General features: G+C 39.3%; 1 protein-coding gene across 4 annotated transcripts in view; it reads right to left on the reverse strand.

Moving 5' to 3' along the window:
* WDR7 (WD repeat domain 7) overlaps window positions 1-19640 on the reverse strand; it is a 430734-nt gene that overhangs the window by 3636 nt on the left and 407458 nt on the right. For 2 of the 4 annotated variants that reach the window (XM_037806351.1, XM_037806353.1), the window contains exons 27-28: window positions 11113-11217; window positions 2469-2556 (exon numbers count right to left, since the gene is read on the reverse strand). In XM_037806351.1, the coding sequence (XP_037662279.1) occupies window positions 2469-2556; window positions 11113-11217 (193 nt within the window). Of the gene's footprint in view, window positions 1-2468; window positions 2557-2696; window positions 5506-11112; window positions 11218-19640 lie in introns of those variants that run through there. The other 2 variants (XM_037806352.1, XM_037806350.1) reach the window with 1 other exon arrangement.

The raw sequence follows: 19640 nt of genomic DNA on the forward strand, positions 1-19640 counted from the left end.
AAAAATAACATTTCATCATGGTATCTTTAAATCAACCATATATTTTCACTAAAATTTAAAATTCCACTGGGTGGGCTGTGTTGAACAAACCATTTCACATTTGCCTAAACTGAAGGAGCAAATCATCTTGACACCTGCCAAAACAAGGGGATACTGGCAACAGAGCCTCCACACGGTCTCTCTTGCACGGCTTTGGTGATTTCATGAAACCTGCTCTATAATACTCTGTCCAGAGTCTTGTTCAATCTTGACAGACGTGTTTGGAAGATAATCACGTAAGTAACTCAAAGTCATCCCTGACGCTAACATGAGTCCTAAATTTAACGTGGCAATCTGCTTTCCTTTTTGAGGACTCAACCAGTCCCATCCATTGGCATCTATTTGGGCATTTCTTCAGCATCCACAAATTTTGATGAGAAGTAAAACAGGAACAAACAGCAACATGGCAAAGAGTTTGGTGAATGCAGGTAGAACCCCAGAGGACTCTCCACCGGGAGAAGCAAAAACACAATACAGAACACCAACGTTTTTCAAATTCTTTACAATCTTGTCTATCCATACAAATAAGGACTTCCACAGATCCACTGAAAACATCAGCTCATGTTTACTGCGTGCTTACTAGGGGCGATTCTGCCAAGCATTTTACAAACAAATTCAAGAACTATTTACTTGATATCTACTACATCCCAGGCATGTGCTAAATTCCTGGCCTTCCTCTGAGGTGTCTCCCTGGCTGTGCTCCACTTTTGAAACAAAATAAAACTAAAAGTCTCCTGCCAGCTGTATCTCCTCAGCATAGAGTAGAATTTTTAATGAGGAAGAGTTTCTTTAAATCGCAGCTATATTTGCATTGTCATTTTAATACTCAGATAACTTTTATACTTTTACAGCAGGCCTGATGATCTCCAGGAGGAAGCAAACACAGGGTTACGTTAGATACTTTAGAGCTGTCAGGATTCCTTTGTCCTGAGCTGCAGCTGGGAGGTTTGGGCATGGTTCCACTTCGTTTTTTTTCCATCTGTACGGAAGAAAAGAATCTATACCCATTTGATGGAAGTATCTGTCCACAGAATGAATGGCTCTAATCTTGCTGGTATGAAGGTGAGAAGCGCTCACCCTGCTAGAGATGCATAAGCCTCTCTCTTTGAAGGGCACTAATTAGAATATCTTTAGAAGTAATTTGCTTAAAGGGACTTGGGAAGCTAGAAACAATTCGAGTTTCTAAGGCACACAAACTCTTTTATCATGCAAATGATTGAAGTATATATGAAAGAGGGTCTAAGATTCACAAGGCCATCATGATGGGAAAAATACGAATTTCAAAACAAAATTCTGAGATGTTAGCACAAAACATTGTAACCACTCAAACTACAATCCATGCCCCCTCAAAATTTACAGAAATAGGGTGTGTGCACAGCTCTGTAGGCATTCGATGTGCATAGCGATGCCTCTACAAAATTTAAGCTTTGATTAAAGAAGGATGATGACTTCAAAAAACACCATTGTGAGCTTAGTTTGTTTAAACGACAATTACCAGCACAAACCTTTCTGTCGTCTTTTTCAGTTTGTAAACAGTAAAAAGAACTGAACATTTAATTTCTGAAATTCTTCTGGCTTTTCTTTTGACCTTTGGTATTTGTATGTATTGACGATCTCTAAACCATTGTACAAAAACACCTTGAAGTGTCAAGCTTTAAAAATGAGTCTTCTTTTCTCTTTCTCCTGTGCAGCTTGGATTATCTTGGCCTTGTCAAAATACATTCTCTAGTTAGAGGTTGGAAATATTTCCCTCCTGGCTCCAAAGTATTGATTTTCTTCAACACTCAGCTCTGTCAGTCAGCCGAGGGGGTGAAAGGTGAAAGTTCACCCAGCACTGCTTGGCTTTACCTTCCTATTAATGTCATGCCCTTTCCACATTTGATCAGTTTATGTGATCACCAATCATATAGAACTGCTACTGCCCCTATTTCCCCTATAAGGATACATTTAAGTCATCACCAGATGTTAAAACAATTCTGGGGAAGGACACTCTGGACATATCAATAGGGCCAAAGATGCTACAGCCAACTCTTTTTATGTTTATCTCATTCTTATAGAAAATTAGGCAATTATGTAACATTTGACTCAATTAAAACTGTTCTATCTTCTCATCTGAAAATTAAAAGAGGTACATTTATCTATGTACACATAACCCTTTGTGAACAATGATGACCTATTTTGTTAATCTTGCTTTTTTGAAAACCAATTACACCCTTTACTTCAGGGATCCAAATTCAACTCCAAACTGAGTAAGAAATGAAATGAATTTAATGATCTCAGCCCAGTTCCCGTGGGGCAGTCGGCCCATGTCATGAAATCTGACTGGATATAATTTGGTACAATTAACAGTCTACTTAGGAGCAACATAGGTGCAATGCCCTTGCCCAGACTACAGAGGGTGCTGCTGAGCTCCTGGTAGGAGAGTCTACCTGGTTCTCTCAGGCTTCCGTGACGCAGGAGGGACTTCCTTCTCCACTGTCCTTTGTGAACGGATTTGCCTTTCTTGAAGCTGGCTCTCTAAGGAAATGAATAATTAGACAGAAATAGAAAGTTTTAATTTGGTACCAAAGGAAGGGGGTGGGGTGGCGCATATGGATTTCAACTGAGAACGTTTAGTAAGAATGAACAACAGAAAAAGTAATAGGAGAAAAACAATCTTCAGTACAATTCCGTTTTATTTAACATACATATGTACATAGGAACATTTAATACATATAGAACCTATTAAGTGGAATCATCAAGAAATGCCTTGAGAGGCAGACATTTTAATTCACTCGCTGTACACAGTGACTTCAATCATTATGTTTTCATACAGGTGTCTTGTCATGTCATCTTTTGCTTGTAAATTACCAATGAAGCCACATATGTCTCTACATTTACAAGGACGAGTCCAAAAACAGTGCCAACAAAATCAATAAAACACTAAAAGCATACACTGGGATGACGATACAAAGTTTACCTCAGTGCTGAGAAATCTAAGCTGTGATAAGTTTGGGACCGTGGTTATCAAAACAGCCAAGGAGAGATGTATGTTAACAAGAATGCAAATATTAGTTCAGCAGTGAGAGTGGGCCATCTAATTATCAACTGTCATCTCCCCAGAGAGTTTTACCACCATAATGTTCTACTGGCCAATAACCTTGACTGCTTGGCAGACAGAATGTGTGAAAGGCTGGCCCACATCCACTGTCTGAGTATTCTGCTCCTCTGGCCCTCACAGTTTTGTTCTAAATCTCCACGGGGTGTGCTGTATGTCCATTTGTGGTGGCCTGCCTCCCTGTCCCTCTCGTTTTTCCTGATGCATTGGATGTTTTCTTTAAAAAAAAGTCTATAAGGTACACTTCTACCTCATCATTCCACAATAGCTTTGTAGTCTAGAATAAATTAATTCCCACTTACTTCATAAAGTAAACACGTGCTGGGTTATAGAGAAGACTCAGGGAACCCACTGGAGAAATGAAGTACACCTTCTGGTCTACCTCACGTTTGTCTATCCATACCCAACATGACAGCATGTTCGCCAAACCAAGTTTACACTGTGGAGTTCTTTGCTTTTCCCTTGGAAACTACATATATAATCTTTATAAATACAATGTACATGCATGTGGCATAAATTCACTTTTGAAAGAACACCCACAGTCTAAAACCAAGGAATAGTACGGATTTGCCACCAATGGAAAGAACACACTTCACATCAATATGAAAGATACGTTCTAATGGTCTTAATTTCTTAATATGTTCTTTAAAATTCTGCTTCAATAAAACAGATATTTTGTTCCTGGACTGTGATCCTACTTTTTTGTATATAATATATAATCTGACATTCTATGCTTTTTAAATTAAATGCTCCATTATCATTTTGGTTCCTTTGCAAACTTTGCATATTTTCTCTGAATTTACTAAACCATTTTTCTATTTTCAAATTTAATAAAGCATTTTGCCCAATTAACCAACCAGTCAGCAACAACCAAACAACAAAATCCCCCAGCTATATACAGATTGAGGTCTGTCAGGAACAATTCACACAAAATATTGTGTGTTTTCCCCCATAACTATGAGCAAGAACCAGCATCATTTGACACAAGGAGAAAAAAGTGACCAAGTTAAAGCTTACTTTGAAGCATGATGAAGACCTTCATTGCAACATCTGCTCAAATAAATTGATCGAGCACCCTTATATTTTATATATATTTTTTGAATGCTTGTGCCATATTTACTAATTTTCTTGGATACGTGTTTAAAAGAAATGGCTTCTGAGTTTTCTTTTAATGGATCGGTAGTAGTTGGAAGGCTGAATAGTAATTATTACATGATAACCAACATATGTCACACATATGGGAATTGCAGATTTGTAGTTTCTGGAGGTTGAGAGTAAGCTCTTTCTTCCACAAGAAGATCAGCAGCAATAGACACTAGAGTGTTCTTTTCAGGTCTATGCTATGCTTCCAAACGTGGTTCTTGATCATAAAAGCCCCTTTAAGAGATTAGTTATACTGATTGGATAATTATGTTCTCTAGATCATAAGTTGTGATGATTTTTATTTTAAACTACTAAATACACTATCAGTCAAGCAGGATATGACCACTTTAGAAGGGTAGGTGATTGGGAAACTGTATTCTCTACAAGAAAATATCTTTCTTTGAATACTTTCTTATTAATCTCAAATCAGGCATTAATAAAGAAGGTAGTGGCTAAACCTTCGGAAACTGGATTGAGTAATTTTCTACCAATTGCTGGAAGAAAAAACATGTAAACACAGAATCTTTTTGGTAAACGGTATGTTTTTGGAAACCCAAAGGAAAATGATTTCAATAATTAGGACTGCCACATTACCTCGAAACCCCAATGTCACAACGCCCAGATTCAAGCAGCACTTCAGCGGTGGGGTCTGTATCCCTGAAAATGCTGACCTGGCCTGGGAGCGCAATCACAGTGTTGATTGATTTTGGGGCCGCGGCTGCACCAAGCAACAAGTGGGGCCGGGAGCCGCCGCCTCGCCCCTCCCCGCCGGGCAGGGAAGAGCCGCCGAGGGCGAGAATGGCCGCGGTCTGCGGAGCGGGGGGTGCATGCCGCGGATGCCATCGGGGCGCGAGCAGGCGCCTGCCCCGGGGAGCAGGCGGGAGGGGGCGGCCCGGCCGAGCCCCGGGACGACACTGGTGTGGGCAGGCACTGCGGAGTGGTCCGGTGTGAGTCAGGGCAGAGGGATATCAGCTTAGAGAATTTAAACAACTAAAAGGCAGTCACAGCCGCAGCCGCTGGCGTTACACCATGAAGCGGTGCTCCTTCCCGTCGTGGGCCATCAGGATGACGTTGCGGTTGGAAGTCCAGATGAGCCGGGCCAGCCTGAGGGCGTTGTGGGAGCCGGGGGAGGCGGGCTGCACCGGGGGCACCTGGTAGGTTTTAATGCAGCGCAGCTGAGGGGCGGAATTCAGCATGCCGATGCTTCCCAAGAGTGAGGTGTTCATCTGCAGGCAGAGGGAAGAGCAGCGGGCCGCGTTTAGAGAGCCGTTTCCCCTTCACCCACAGGGACCGGGTCAAGGGAGACACACCACACACACGCACGCACGCGCACATGCACAGTTTATTCCTAACCTCTAATGGGTTCCTAACAGTGTATCTGAAATGATTATGCTCCTGTTACAGTAAATGCCAAAATCCAGAGAAATTTTACTTTGTGGGTTGAACTTGACAGCAGTCCATCCATCTTTAAGAAGGGAGCTAAATTATAGATGTTAATACAATGGCTCAATTAAGCAATATTTAGAAATAGTGGGGACTAAAAAATGCAGACCTTTTTGTTCTTTAACAGCTCTAACTGCGTTCCCTGTAGGAGGAGTCCATGATGACAAGTTTAGGGACTTAAGAATTCGTTCAAGAAAATGAAGCAAAGTTAAGTAGTAAATAGAATGATACGTTACTGGATCATTGGATCAGAGAGCAAAACATACCCTGTCCATCAACCCCTGTGCTCCTCACCTGGTTTTAAAAGACTCCAGTCCCTGGGAAAGGCTTGTTTAGTGGAAGGGAAGCAAGTCACCTGCATCTCAGTTCTGTATCAGGCGCACTGTCTGGCGGCACTGAAGAGAGTGAACTAACCCTTCAGTGGCAGTGGATGTTTATCAGCTGGTGATTTCTGCCTTTTGACAGCTTTTTTGGATTTAAAATTCATCTTACGTTCCTTGATCCATCCATATAAATGGAAAATGACCCCAAAATTATGAATGATGAAGAACTAACCATTCTCCTCAAAGGACTAAACAAAAGTGAACTGTTATCTGAGCAACTGAGTCTAAAGAATCCTGTAGGTTCAAAATATTACTTAAAATGTTTTCAATATACAGCATTTGCACTATTACAAATTACATGGAAAGCATACTGAAATTCAGGAAAGGAGTCTTGGAAATAATATTTTTCTCATTGCATTAATTGTCATTTCCAATTCCTCTCTCCAGTCAAACCTCCATCTAAATGCACAAGATTCTAGGGATTTGTATGAAGCATACAGATTATGATCCAATGTACACAAATGGTTGACACATGAAACCCTGGCAAATCCTTGGACATTTAAGATGGGTTATTGCTGATATCATGTGCTGCATTTGGATCAGTACAAAATATAAGCCGTTGCTTTTCCTGGCCCTTCTCGGCAGCAGGATGGTGTCAGGGGGCGTAAATCACAGCATCTTTAGCAGGGTACATGCAGGCTCCACTGACATTTTCACAATTTAAATCATCTTGAGTAATAACCCTTTTAAGATGACTAATGTTACTGATTTTCCTGCATTAATAATAGTGCCAAACACAACACAGAGGTGAAAAAAAAGTCGCTAGTGTACGAGGTCACATTTTAAAACCAAATGTATGGATATAGTTAACTCTTTCCGTTAAAATTCAGTCAACATTTAAAACCAGGCAGCACCTTACTGTCATCCTTTCAAAAGCCTCTTTCCTTGCTTGCTTCCTTCCTTTTTCCAAAAACTCCATGAAATATAAAAATCAATGTCTTTTTGCTTTCTGGAGGTTCCCAAATAGTTTAAATATAAATAATGATGGTGGGTTTGATTTGATAGTTCTCACTGCTACAAGAAGTAATGGTACATAATAATTTGGTCCTCTTACAGAACAGATCCAAACAATCCAGAAAATTGCTGGTTAAAATTAACTGGCATCAACAAGCATACTGTGATTTAAAAAAAAAAAAATCTAATTTCTCAGTTGATAAATAACTACAAAGTATTTTTCATTCTTTATGGATTTCCTATGAAAAAAATGTATGAAGCTTGATTTCTTCTAGTGGCTCGAAATGCTAGGGGCATCCAATATGCCCAGACACTTCCCTATTTTTAATTCTTTCCTTCAGATTTAGCCATGTACAAGAAATGTGGCTAAGGGCTAACAAGGGACGGGGAGAGAATATCTTATGGGAACACTACATATGGAAAGGTTAAAAAAATAAAAAAGCCCATTATTGTGTCTGGGTTCCCCTCACCACCTGGGCTATCCCTGTTGTGAGACATGCCTTTGGTAGGGTCCAACTACCTTTCTGTCTCAGAAGAGGCTATGTGAGATTCTACGAGGTACATCACTATTACAGGTGCATATGGTGGGAACAATGAAGATCCCAGTCTAACCTGAATTTGTTGCTCCTTGGACCACTCTTCCCCTGTGACCTCATCAAATTAGGGATGAATCAGAAATAGGGTGTTAATTTTTCCAATTAACTCAGCCAAAGAGCCTTTGCCAAAACAACCGCGTTGTCCCATTCAATATCAATGTATATTTGACACAGTGACTAACTATAAACTATGCTGAAGTGAGGGCAACTTGAGTCTTGAATGAATGAAAACTACCCAGAATTATAATATTTGGTAACCATGTTTTCTCCTGATTGCAAAGATAATAAATACTCATTGTAGAAAATTCAAATACTAAAGAGAGGTATTAAAAACAAATGAAAAATCCCCTGCGATCCCACTTCTCACAGAGACTAACATCCTTCCAGATCTCCACATTATATAAACATAAGGAGATGCAGATATAAGGAATTTTATATAAAGATGCTCATATTAAAAGGCAGTTTCTCAATCTTTACTCAAGAAAATGTTGAGGGGAATTTTTTCATTTAATGGCTATAGATTTATATCATCATTTAAAAATAGCTGAATAGTATTCTATTATTTGATGAAATAAATGAAACTGATACCTAACTTGTTATTTGCATTTCTGAAACAGGATATTTATTTGTTGGAGGGTGATGGTAAAATTTGGTGAGTGAATTATGGATGTATTACATTACCAAACTTCCCTTGCTCAAACACTAATGGATACACGAAAGCAAAATATCCAAATTTAGGAAATATGATGCTGCAGAATCAAAGGGCTTGAACAATTGCCAAACTACCTCATTCAGGGGCTGAGCATATACACTAAAATGCAACTTTGGTTCACAAAAGCAGTTCTGTGATGATTTCTTTCCGAACACACAGAAACACATACAGATATAATTCATCAAATAACAGGAAATGTTTTAATGCTCTTCCTAATGTAAGTGATGTTGCACACAAACCTTTTATTAAGTCTCACTTGAGTAATTATCCAACAATATTTCTCATTAACACACATTTCTCAGCAAAGATTTTTAATAGCTGATAGCTTTAGTAAGGTTCTGAATTAATAAGACTTCATTAAGTTTTCAAAATATATTACAGTACACTTACTGGAATAAAATAAAGTATTATCATACATCATTAGAACTAAGCAACATCTATTTAAATAAACCAGCAAAGCCCATTTGGAGAGAGCAGTGGTAGACCCAACACTGCTTTTGGGACCGTCTTTAATTCAAATAAAAGACCACTACACTTCTGGCAGGAGTTTTATTGTATTTTCTTGATAAGGCTGAAATGATCTGTTTCTGTATCTTCCACTTAAATTTCGAGACCAAGCTGTGTATAATTTTTGAGCATGCATAAATGGGCTGAATTTAAAATTCTGACACTGGTTTTAGAGATGAGAAAGACCTGGGTGTTGCCTGAACTGCTTTGGTGCTTTGTTCCTTGAAGACACAAGCGGACATCACCAGGCAGCCACTTTAAACGTACTTGGCAAAGCCCAGAGACGACAGCAGGTGACTGCAGAGGCGGGGCAGGAAGACGAAAAAGAGGTATCTCAAAGAGGTATTATCTAATGAACGATCTTGATTTCTAATGTAAGAAAAGATGCTAACCATAATTCTATCACTGAGCTGGGCAGGAACTTTGCTAAAGACAGAAAAGTACTCAAGGAAGAGAGGAACATATCCAAATAGAACCTTAAAGATCTAGACAAGAGGAAAAAGATTCATCATTTAGAAAATGCAGGAAAAAAGTTTTAAATATGGCTAATTTCTGAGGTATTTTTAATATAAAGAATTATTTTTTCTTAGTGAAAAAAAGTTGGACAAGTATAACAAAACAGAGGTTTTTTGGCTGTTATTATTCCAAAGGAAAACAAAACCTGGATAGAACAGAAGCTTCTTGAAAGCAGGGAATTCATGACTTGTTGAGCTCCATGTCTGTTAAGGTGGACCAGTGTCTAGCACTTAAATACTGAATACATGTTCAATGAATGGGGCTTTACATAAATACTCCTCAGAAATGTCAAGAGAACAGGAAATAAGGAAAAGTACAAGTTGGTACAATAGAGACCATAGAGGCTTAAGTAGAAAAAAGTGTAGGTAAGCCCTTTAAACAGTTTAAACAGAAGTAAACTCTTTAAAGAAACACGTGGTGCCAGAGTCCAGTTAATGGGCAACTAATGGACTCATTGTGGGATTTCAGGAATATAAAATAAGAGTCCTATGGTTACCCAATGGGAAAAATGAAGACTGGGTGAGGTTTCTGTGGAAGAGAGTTTAATATAAGTTAATGAAGACGCTGGAGATAGATTCTGGAAGAAAGGATAATGAAAAAATAAACTGGAAAACTAAATTAGATGAACAGTAGAAAAAGCATGTGACAGATTTAGAAGTTGTCATGGTTTAATAGCATGTTGTTAATTAAGCAAATTTATTGTATCCGTTTTACATTTTACTAGCCATTGATTTTTCAAAACCCATCAAATTGTGCTGAAGCCTTGTTTAAACTTTTTTTTTTTTTTTTTTTTTTTTTTAGCTTTCAAAGCAATAAACTGAACCTCATAGAACACATTGGCAACCAAGGAGAGTGAACACAAAACCAAAATCTTAAATTAACTTTTTTTGGGGCACTGATATTGTTGACATTTTTGTAATTATCAAGACTAAAAGATTAAAGCAATCAAAAAGAAGATGGGATGGGGATTTATTACTGATGATAAAAATTAGTTGCTCAAAATTAATATTCATTTTTATCTAAATAAACATTGGCATTGCCATGACTTGCCAGCCAAAGATGTTCAGATGTTTGAAAATGTTTTGAATATTTGGAAATAAAGAGCATTTTGTGGGAAATTCACAATGTAAACAAAATTGAGATGATATAATGGGACATGAATTTAACATGAGGTTGCATTACTTTCCCTATGCCCTATGAAGTGCTAGAGGTGAAGGCCCACAGACCCGACTTGAAGGCCTTGTGTAAATGAAGAGACTGAGCAGTGCTCCGTGCTGCCCAATCCTTTTCGGACTAGGCCCTCCAGCACATCGTGCCCTTGCCACCCCCGGAATCACTGCATCTGCTGCTCCTTCTTGAATGCTCACTCTTCTGTATCTGTAACACCTGGCCCTTCCTTAGCATCACTCATGTCTCAGTTTAGATGTTGCTTTCTCCATGAAGCTTTCCCAGGCCACTTAGTCTAAGGTTCCCCTCTGTATTATAATTGCTTGCTGCGTTAGCTGGGTCTCCTTCAGACTGGAAGTTCTGTGAGACAGCCCCCTCGATCCAGATTGCTAATTGTATTCTCATGCTAGAGCCTGACGCATAATCAGCAAGCAATGAATACTTGTTATTTGTTTGAGGCAGGAAGGGAGACGGGCTAGAAAGCTCCACAGGAAGACTTTCCTACCAAAAGCACATCATTCATGATACTTCTTGATCTGTAGCATCTGTGCTTACCTGCCAGAAAGAAATGTGGCTGTCGGTGTTTGAATAGGTGGCAAGATACCGTCCATCAGGAGCAAAGGCCACTGCAGTGATTGGTCCCTTGTGCCCATGGATTGTCTAAAATGAAATTGAGAAGTCATTAATGGAATGTATTCCACGGAGCCATTAGAGACCCAACTACACTACACATGCAAATGCACTCAATGCGGATTGAGTTGTCCTGGATATTAGATACTGTTTTGCTCTCTGTTTATAAAATCAGGATAGAAAAATAATTAAAGCAACCAAAGTTCTCTCACTGATATACACAAGGGTTGCAAACTCATTCTGAGGCAACTATGGGAGGACAGCGTGAGCCCACAGAAAAATCATATACTAATGGCAAACTAATGTGTTAATTCATGATGTGCATTGGAGGGAAGAATTTTACAATTAAGTAGAACTAAGAAACTGATCACCAAATCCATCCAGAAACCTTGTTCATCTGAAATGAAAAACAATCAGAGCTGTATCATAATATCCCTGATCTGGAAAACTGTAGTCTCAACTCCTTAATAATTACATATTTTTCATATTTTATGCTTCATTTCCCACTAATAACATTGAGTTTAAATGCATACAGCTGCAATTAGTAAACATACATGCACACGTGTTGGAGGTTTGGTCACACATATGAATCAAACAGTATTGAAAACAAGTTTACAGAAAAAAAATTAAGCAAACAAATTAACGGATAATTTTGTCTGCCAAATAGCTATCATTGATTTAACCATGAATAACAAAAAAGAAGTTCCATTTTAGAATAGGTCTTTGATAAAAAGTCTTTACTAATAAAAATTTATTCTCAAGCCTAATGATATTAATAATTATGGAAAACATTAGGATACTAAGCAAATGAGCGTAATATTGTATCCCTCTCTATACCCTCAGCTATCAAAGGCCACACGTGTACTACATTAACCAATACTCAGTCTGGCTGACAAGTTGTAGGTTGGTCTCCTCCTTTTGTCTAGAAGGAATGGGAAACTATGTTCCCTTAAACTAAGACAATACCAGGAAGGTTTGTTTTCATCTGCAACTTCAGATGAGGAATTGAGAGTCGGGAATCTCCGTGGGAGCATCAGGTTCATCCTGTGAATCAGCTCGTACACACTGTCCATTTCGGGAAGACTTCTTTCATAAGTCACATCCGAGTGACTACAATGAGGGGGAGGTGGGAGGCAGAAAGGATGGAGATACACGCACATTCCTCAGGGTTCTTTAATTCTGGTTTTTCCTGTCACTAGGTCTTTCGAGGAACTATAGGATCCAATATAAAGCGGTGTTTCAAAATCCAAAGAAAAAATGTCACCCTGGTAGTAAAGCACTAAGCCGTGAGCAGGAAGACGGCGCTGCTTTGAGTGAGACTGCCCAGGTTTGAATCCTGGTGTGTGGCCTCAGACAAGTTCATTCACCTCTGTGTTACTTAACCTAAGAGAATCTGCATCTCTAAAGTAGGGATTATGGTGATGATGATGATGGTGATGATGATACCCACCTCACAGGGCTTTGTGACGATTACATGAGATAATACATATATAGCACTCTGCACAGTGCAGGGTACATGATAATTCAATACATGCTATTAATAATTGCTACTTTTCCTTATTTAGAGATGACCAGACAAATGTAAACCATCACAACACTCAATATTTGAGTACAGTATTTAATGAATAACCAAGAAAAAGAGATGCCCTAACCATATATCCCAGAAGCAGTGTCAGCTAGCACACTAGGTTGCCTAGAGACACAGGTTTTATTAAACAGTTGTGGTGCTAGTCCACAAAATGTGCTAAATTAAGCAACAGGGTGAACCTGCTGAATAATTATTGTCAGAAACCAGTTTAACATTTGAATGAAAATTACTGTAGGCAGGCAAAAAATAAAAACCCTAACCAATTAAAATGGGAAAAATTGGCCATTCCCACTTACTAGGTTTTTAATGAGCTCATTGGGGAAGCATTTTTAATTTTTTATATTTAAAATCAAGATTCAGTTCTGCTAAAAATCTTGAATTTCTATTTGACCAATCTGAGGCTATTTTATGATTAAGGCAGGGGTTTAGTAAGGCCTTGCCTTAAAACAGAGGTTGCAAGCTGAAGGCCCTTAGGCTGAAACCAGATCATAGAAATGCTTGAATTGGCTTGCAAAAATATATATTTTTTAAAAACTTAGAGCCTATATTTCTAATAAGATCTCATGTAAAATGAAGATTTCTAGCCTCTCCTGAAAAACTGGAAGTTTGGGCAATATTGGGCCTTTGTTTGCACATGGCAGCATCAGCCACGGCTGGCAGGAGGCAGTCACTGCAGCCTGGGCATTTGCTCTCCATCTCACCAGCCCAGAGCTGACACCAAGCAGGGCCTGTGAACCTAACCCCAGGCTTATTCATTTCCCAGTGCATTTAATGCAACCCTTCCATTAGAAATATTTGATTCAAAATGATTTCTTCTGTGCACTGGGATCCCAGTATCCATCTGGAAGTGTGAACGGACTACAGGCTCCTCTAAGGAAAATCAGCTTCTCCTGCAAACTCCTCAAAGCCCAACTCTGTATGGAAGTAGATTAATCCTCCTTCTGGAGTTTGGGCCCCTAATTTCAAAAGAGAATGCTAAGTCTGCCTCCTCCGGATTATTATTCCTCTTTAATCAGCAACCAGAATGGGGGTTAGACAAGTGAGAATGCAACAATGAACTGGCTGTAAAGTAGCACATCCAAAGGATGCAACAACTAATGGTCATGTTAAAGTATCTCTCTGTGAGGCTCGCTAAGTGAAACTGTCACAAAGGCAGAAAACCAGACACACTGGGACCATATTTGCAACTTCAGAAAGTCTTCACTAAATTAATATTTCATATCATTCCTTCATCTTTTATGGAAGGCTGGTATTTGAAACATCCCCTTGAAGAATACTTCTATGTCAGTTGAAGACACTGCTCAAAATGTTATCTAGTGTCTGTAATAGAAGATCCTCTGAATGCTTCTTGGAATTTTCAGCCAGGAAAATGTGTCTCTTTCCAAAAAAAAAATTTTTTTTTTGCTTTCTTTTATCATGTAACAGTAATTACATAATCTAACACGTTTGCTTTGCTGCCAGGAAACCTCAGAACTAAATTTATGCTCATTCTGTGTGTCTGGTAACAAATACTTCATCCTGATTTCACTAATCACTGTTCTATTTTCAGTTTTGTTGATGTTGGAGTCCTGTAGTATACTGAGTTTAACTGTGTTAGAACGTCTGGATCAGAACATGCCACACTCCTTCACGCGCACACACACAGAGCACACAGACGGCACTGCTGGGTACCCCACTGGGCTGTCTTTTAAAGCGAGGGAGAGAAAGCCCACGGAGCACTGCCTGCAGCTGACAGACAGACCTGCTGTCTTCTGAGAAAGCAAGTACCACTCATGGTGGTTGGGGACACTGGCTATTTTAAACTGTTTGGTACATCTGGTGAGTTCATTACAATCTCAGTCTGAGAGCTGCTTCAGCCCTCAGTGTAATGGAAATGTTGCCATTGTCTTTTGTTCAGCTCTCTGAACTTCTGTGATCTGTGCAGGCACCACCTGAAGTGACTTTAACCCCTGTTCTGGCACTAGGGAAGCAGCTGTGTGGGGGCCACAGCGAACTCGTAAGTGCTTTGTGATGGGGCAGACCCAATGGTTTGGATCTTAAATGCTAGACTGTAAAGAATATTTTCCAAAACAACAGGTTTCAAAATAAAAGGAAGCTTGGTTGTTTTTTTATATATATATATAAATCAGTATCATGTCTTGTTATATATTTTTAGTCAAAGAAATTGCTGTCTTGAAAAGAAAGAAATGGAATATAAAGGAATTACTCTAATTCAGGAAGTGCTATGGACAATAAAAGAAACCAAGCAATTATCCTGAGCAGGAGAGTGCTGCATTGTTACACAGTCCTCTTTCCTTTCGAAAGAAAAGGAACTGAGAGGCAGGGTTAATAATGAGCAATACTTACTTACCCAGCCGTTTTAACAGGCACTTTCGATGTGCTCTGCAAAGAAACATAATTCACCCTGCTATTCGGAGAAGGAAACAGAGACATGGGTTTCTAAAACGATTTGGTCAGTGTCAACAGAAGCCTGTGACGTCTAGAATACTCTCTTTAAAACTGCTCTTCACCTGGCCTGTCTCTTCCTAACAAGTTTGAGAATTGAAACCAAAAAGTAGGACTCTATTACACCCACTTTAGAGGTTGAATCAGATTAAAGAGAACATTTTATATTTATTTGCATGCTTCGCCGTTTCAAAGGAGAAAAAAAACCAACCATACAAAACATTTTCCTATTTTTAACATAAATTATGAAGAAAAAAATTTCCAAAAGTAGGTACAATTTTGCTACCATAAATATCATGACAAGGAAAAGTTTTATAAAGTGCTTGCCTTATACATTCTGTACATTTATTAAAATAAACGGAAAAAATAAAAGAACATTGACAGCCCCAAGGTACTTGGTTAGGGGTTGAGAGTTAAGAAGGCTACTCAGCCACAGGCCTTCTTGGGGAGCAACATGGCTGGCTGTGGATTAAGACAGGCAGCTGCAATTTGAGGGGTGCTGGAAAGGTCTGCTGAACTGAATATGTCCCCAAATGGCTGCCCGCAGTAATTTCTAAAACTCAATTACTCCTTCAGCTGAGGCCTTTTCCCTAGAACCTGCTTTGGCTGAGAGCAAATGGGATAAGTACATCTCCACGAGGTACAAGCATGGCAGATGCCCCTGGAGAGGACAAGCCTGCGTGAGTGTCCGTCTGGGTATGGAGGCGGGACACAGGTTGGAGATGGGCCAGATCTTCAGGGAAGTAAGTGCCTAGGAAGTGAGGATGAGCCTTGAAAAGGAGAGGAGAGGTCACATCAAAGACCAAACATACCTACATTTTCCTAGTGTTGGTCCACTTAATGATAACAACATCAACAGAGGTTTGGAGCGAGCTTACCTCTGCACCAGAAGCACTAACTAGGCATTTGCTATCTTATGCATCTCAGCAGAAGTCAGGAAACAGCAGATAACGAGGGGGGCCTAGGGTCTCATTTGCATGCCTTTCTGACATCCCTGTACAGAAGGCCACTGATTTCATGGCTGACTGGCAGGGAGGTAACTGCTCAAGGCAGAGAGAAGACAAAGACGTCGCTCTGACAGCTTTGTTTGTTAAACAAGGAAAAGATCAAAACAAAAACAAAAACAAAAACAAAAGTCATTTCAAAAGAGTTGGATAGTTAAGAATTAATTATTTTCAAAGAAAACGTTCTTCCTTACTCTTTGCCAAAACAACCAATTTGTGAAAATTTTATTAGGTATTTAATTATCTAATAATAGATACAGTATCTATGATCTATTAATAATAATAAATAGTAGATATCTAATTACCATCTGCTCAAGGAAACAAATTATAGGTTCAACAAATAATTTAGGCAGATAATGCCATTTTTAAAAAAAAGATAATCTCATCATGGCCAATTGGCAGACCCAAGTAAAATTTAATTATCACTATGAATTAAGCCTTCTCAAGCCTTTTCTGTGCACAGCCTCTCAAGGCCATACAATGTTGCAAAGAACATTGAAAGGTATCCATTCTTTTGAGTATGTGGACAAGGCTGTCTTAAAGCAGGTCAGACAGATGAAAATCTATTCCGTTTTCAAATATCTCTAGAGAAGATTCCAAAAGGGTCCCCCCCTGAGGACCCTTTTCAGTGTTTAACCATGTGTGCTGTCAGGAAATTTTTCCTTATATCAAATCTAAATCCAAAATGCTGCAGTTTAAGCCTGTTTCTTCTTTTTCTATCCTCATTAGAGCTGGAGAACAGCTGATCACCAATCTTAACATGATAACCTTTTACAGACTTGAGGACTGTTATTAGCAACTTGCTCCTTATTTATTTATTTATTTTTTAATTTCCTTTCAGGTCTTATTTTCAACCCTTTAATAATTTCTTTGACTTTCCCTTAAACTCTCTCCAAGCTTCCCAATCATGCCATCTCAGTTGGATGGTATCTTAAAGGTCACCTTCTTCAACCATGTCTCAAAACGTGGAATTTCAAATGGGGCTGAGTACTGGAATAGGAAAAATGAACACCATATTTATAGTTTCTCATAATACAACATCTGCAGGCCACCCCATTCTTGTTTATGAGAAAACAGCAATCTGGTTGATGATAAATTACTATAATACCTTAAAAAGGAAAATCTGGTAAAGTTGGCAGGCAGATGGTACTGGGTTGACAATCAAACTACTCCCAGTTATCTCTCAGAGAGGAAGGGTTTGAGACTGGAATAGGGACACCTGAGCCCAATGGATAACGTCTTGGGTGAGTTGAAGTGCCTCGGGGGGCACCCTCTGACAAACACAGATCATTGAACCCTGTTCTATATCCTCTTCTACATCACTTTCCAAAAGACATTCATACTAACTTTGCATTCTAGGTATTTATTTTCAGTTGAAAATGCACTTCCATTTGGTTATTTCTCATTATTCCTATTCTATACCCTTCTATTTCTCCAATTTACCAATTCTCCACATTTATATCATGTCACCTGGATTCTTGAAGAGCATGGTTTCCGTCCCACAACTGTGGTCATAAACATGCAACATATAACTTCATACTTTAATTTATGACAAAACAAGTAGACTTAGCAAAGGTCAACTGCAAAACAGGTTTTGTCACGCTTCAAGTAAATTTTAAAAGCATACATTGAAGGGCATATATATGTGCCTCGCTGTACCAGGCCTTCTAAGTAATCCAAAAAAAAAAAAAAAAAAAGCATAACAAGAAGCTAAACTTCTGTGGCACATATTATGTGCCAGGGACTGTTCTAAACAGTTTCACAAACACTAATCCTTTATCTTACAAAAACTCTATGAGATAAGAACACTATATTATCCCCCATTTTACAGATGAGGAGCTGAGGGGTAGGGAGGTGTAGAAACTTGAGAATTCATGCACTCTGGCTCCAGAGTCCGTGTGCACAACTATTATGCTACATTACCTCCCAGAACACTGGGTGCCAGTATACTATAAACTGCCAGGCTTCAATTTCCATAGGCTCGACTTTCATACAACTGGCACTCATGTACATCACACACCAACACAGTCCTAGATGACTTTCCCATGCCAAACAATGAAGATTTTGAGCTATGTCTGGTGCTACCGGGGATTGGGCACAGCCTCTGCCCAGACAGCTGTAGCAGGGCTGCTTGAAAGCAAGAGCTTGTGGTAGAGCTGGGCCTTGCCTGGAGAAAGTGTCTATCCTCTATTCCTAGTCAGGCGATCGACATGTTGACCTTGCCCTGCAAACATTACTTATACCAATGGGCCTCATGGAACTCCTAGACTCCCAACTCCAGGTAGCTTGGAGGTAGTTTCCATAAACAGGAAGGTCCAGGAACAGGTCCCTAGATTGGTCCAATCTCCCTTTATATCCTTGTGCTGTCCTGGCCCAACGGCACTCTGCCACCTTCTGTCCCATGAGGATGAGTGAAATAACAGTCGACACTGCTTGACACAGAGGAAGCCCAGTGTCCCCAGGAAGCTCACTCGTGCCATCAGTGCCACACATGTGGGCAGAGTCAGGGTCCCCTGACCTGCTGCAGCAGTGGGAGGTAAAGAAAAACTCTTTTCCTTGACCAAGCTCCAGGGAGTTAAAACTCTTAACACAGAGGTTTAAAGATCAGAAGCAGCCCAGATCTTCTTCACTAGCTATTAAGGGAGAAAATGGATGCGTTGGCATCTCAGGCCAGAGGAGTCAGCAGCCCCTCTCTCTAATCAGTGGCGTCCCTTGCTGGTCCTGGCTGTATTTAAGTGTTCACCCTCCCATTAGCCTCAAAGAGGCAATACCTACCTACAGAAGCCATAACTAAGCACTTCTTGCTGTTTTTAGCTCTCAGGAAGTACAAAACATGTGAGTTTACTGCCTGACCTCTGCACATACAATTTTCTCACACATTTTAAGGAATAGATAATGTATAAAATTAGGGGACTGCTTCTTTTTCTCTTGGGACACAATACAGAAACTGAAAGTATCATCCAAATGTAAGCACAAGGTAAATGTAATCCTCAAGCACTCTAGATCAAAGAGAGCCCAAGCTTTTCTTACTGGCTGTACCATCTCCTATAGCCTAGATGCTGCCCTTTGGCAATTACACTGTAATTTTGAACAAAGATTTGAGGGTTGGAAATGGATTGTTCATAATTTCTTTTCTTGATGTAGGGCTGAGGTGAAGCTTTTTATTCACAGTATGCCAACTCTATGTTATAAAACCACCCCATTATGGCATTTTCCAATCCAAGGGATATTGGAACTATTCAATGAATTGAAAAGATATACATTTAAGGGAGGAAACAAGTAGAATTTGGTATCATTTTAACATCTTAATGAAAAATATATTTAAAGATAAATATAATAAACTGAGCTATCTTAAGTTTTATTATAAGATATAATGCTTCAAGTAAACAGACTCTCTTTATTCCTTAAATATAGCT

Source organism: Choloepus didactylus, chromosome 16, assembly GCF_015220235.1.
Source record: "Choloepus didactylus isolate mChoDid1 chromosome 16, mChoDid1.pri, whole genome shotgun sequence".
Taxonomy (NCBI): domain Eukaryota; kingdom Metazoa; phylum Chordata; class Mammalia; order Pilosa; family Megalonychidae; genus Choloepus; species Choloepus didactylus.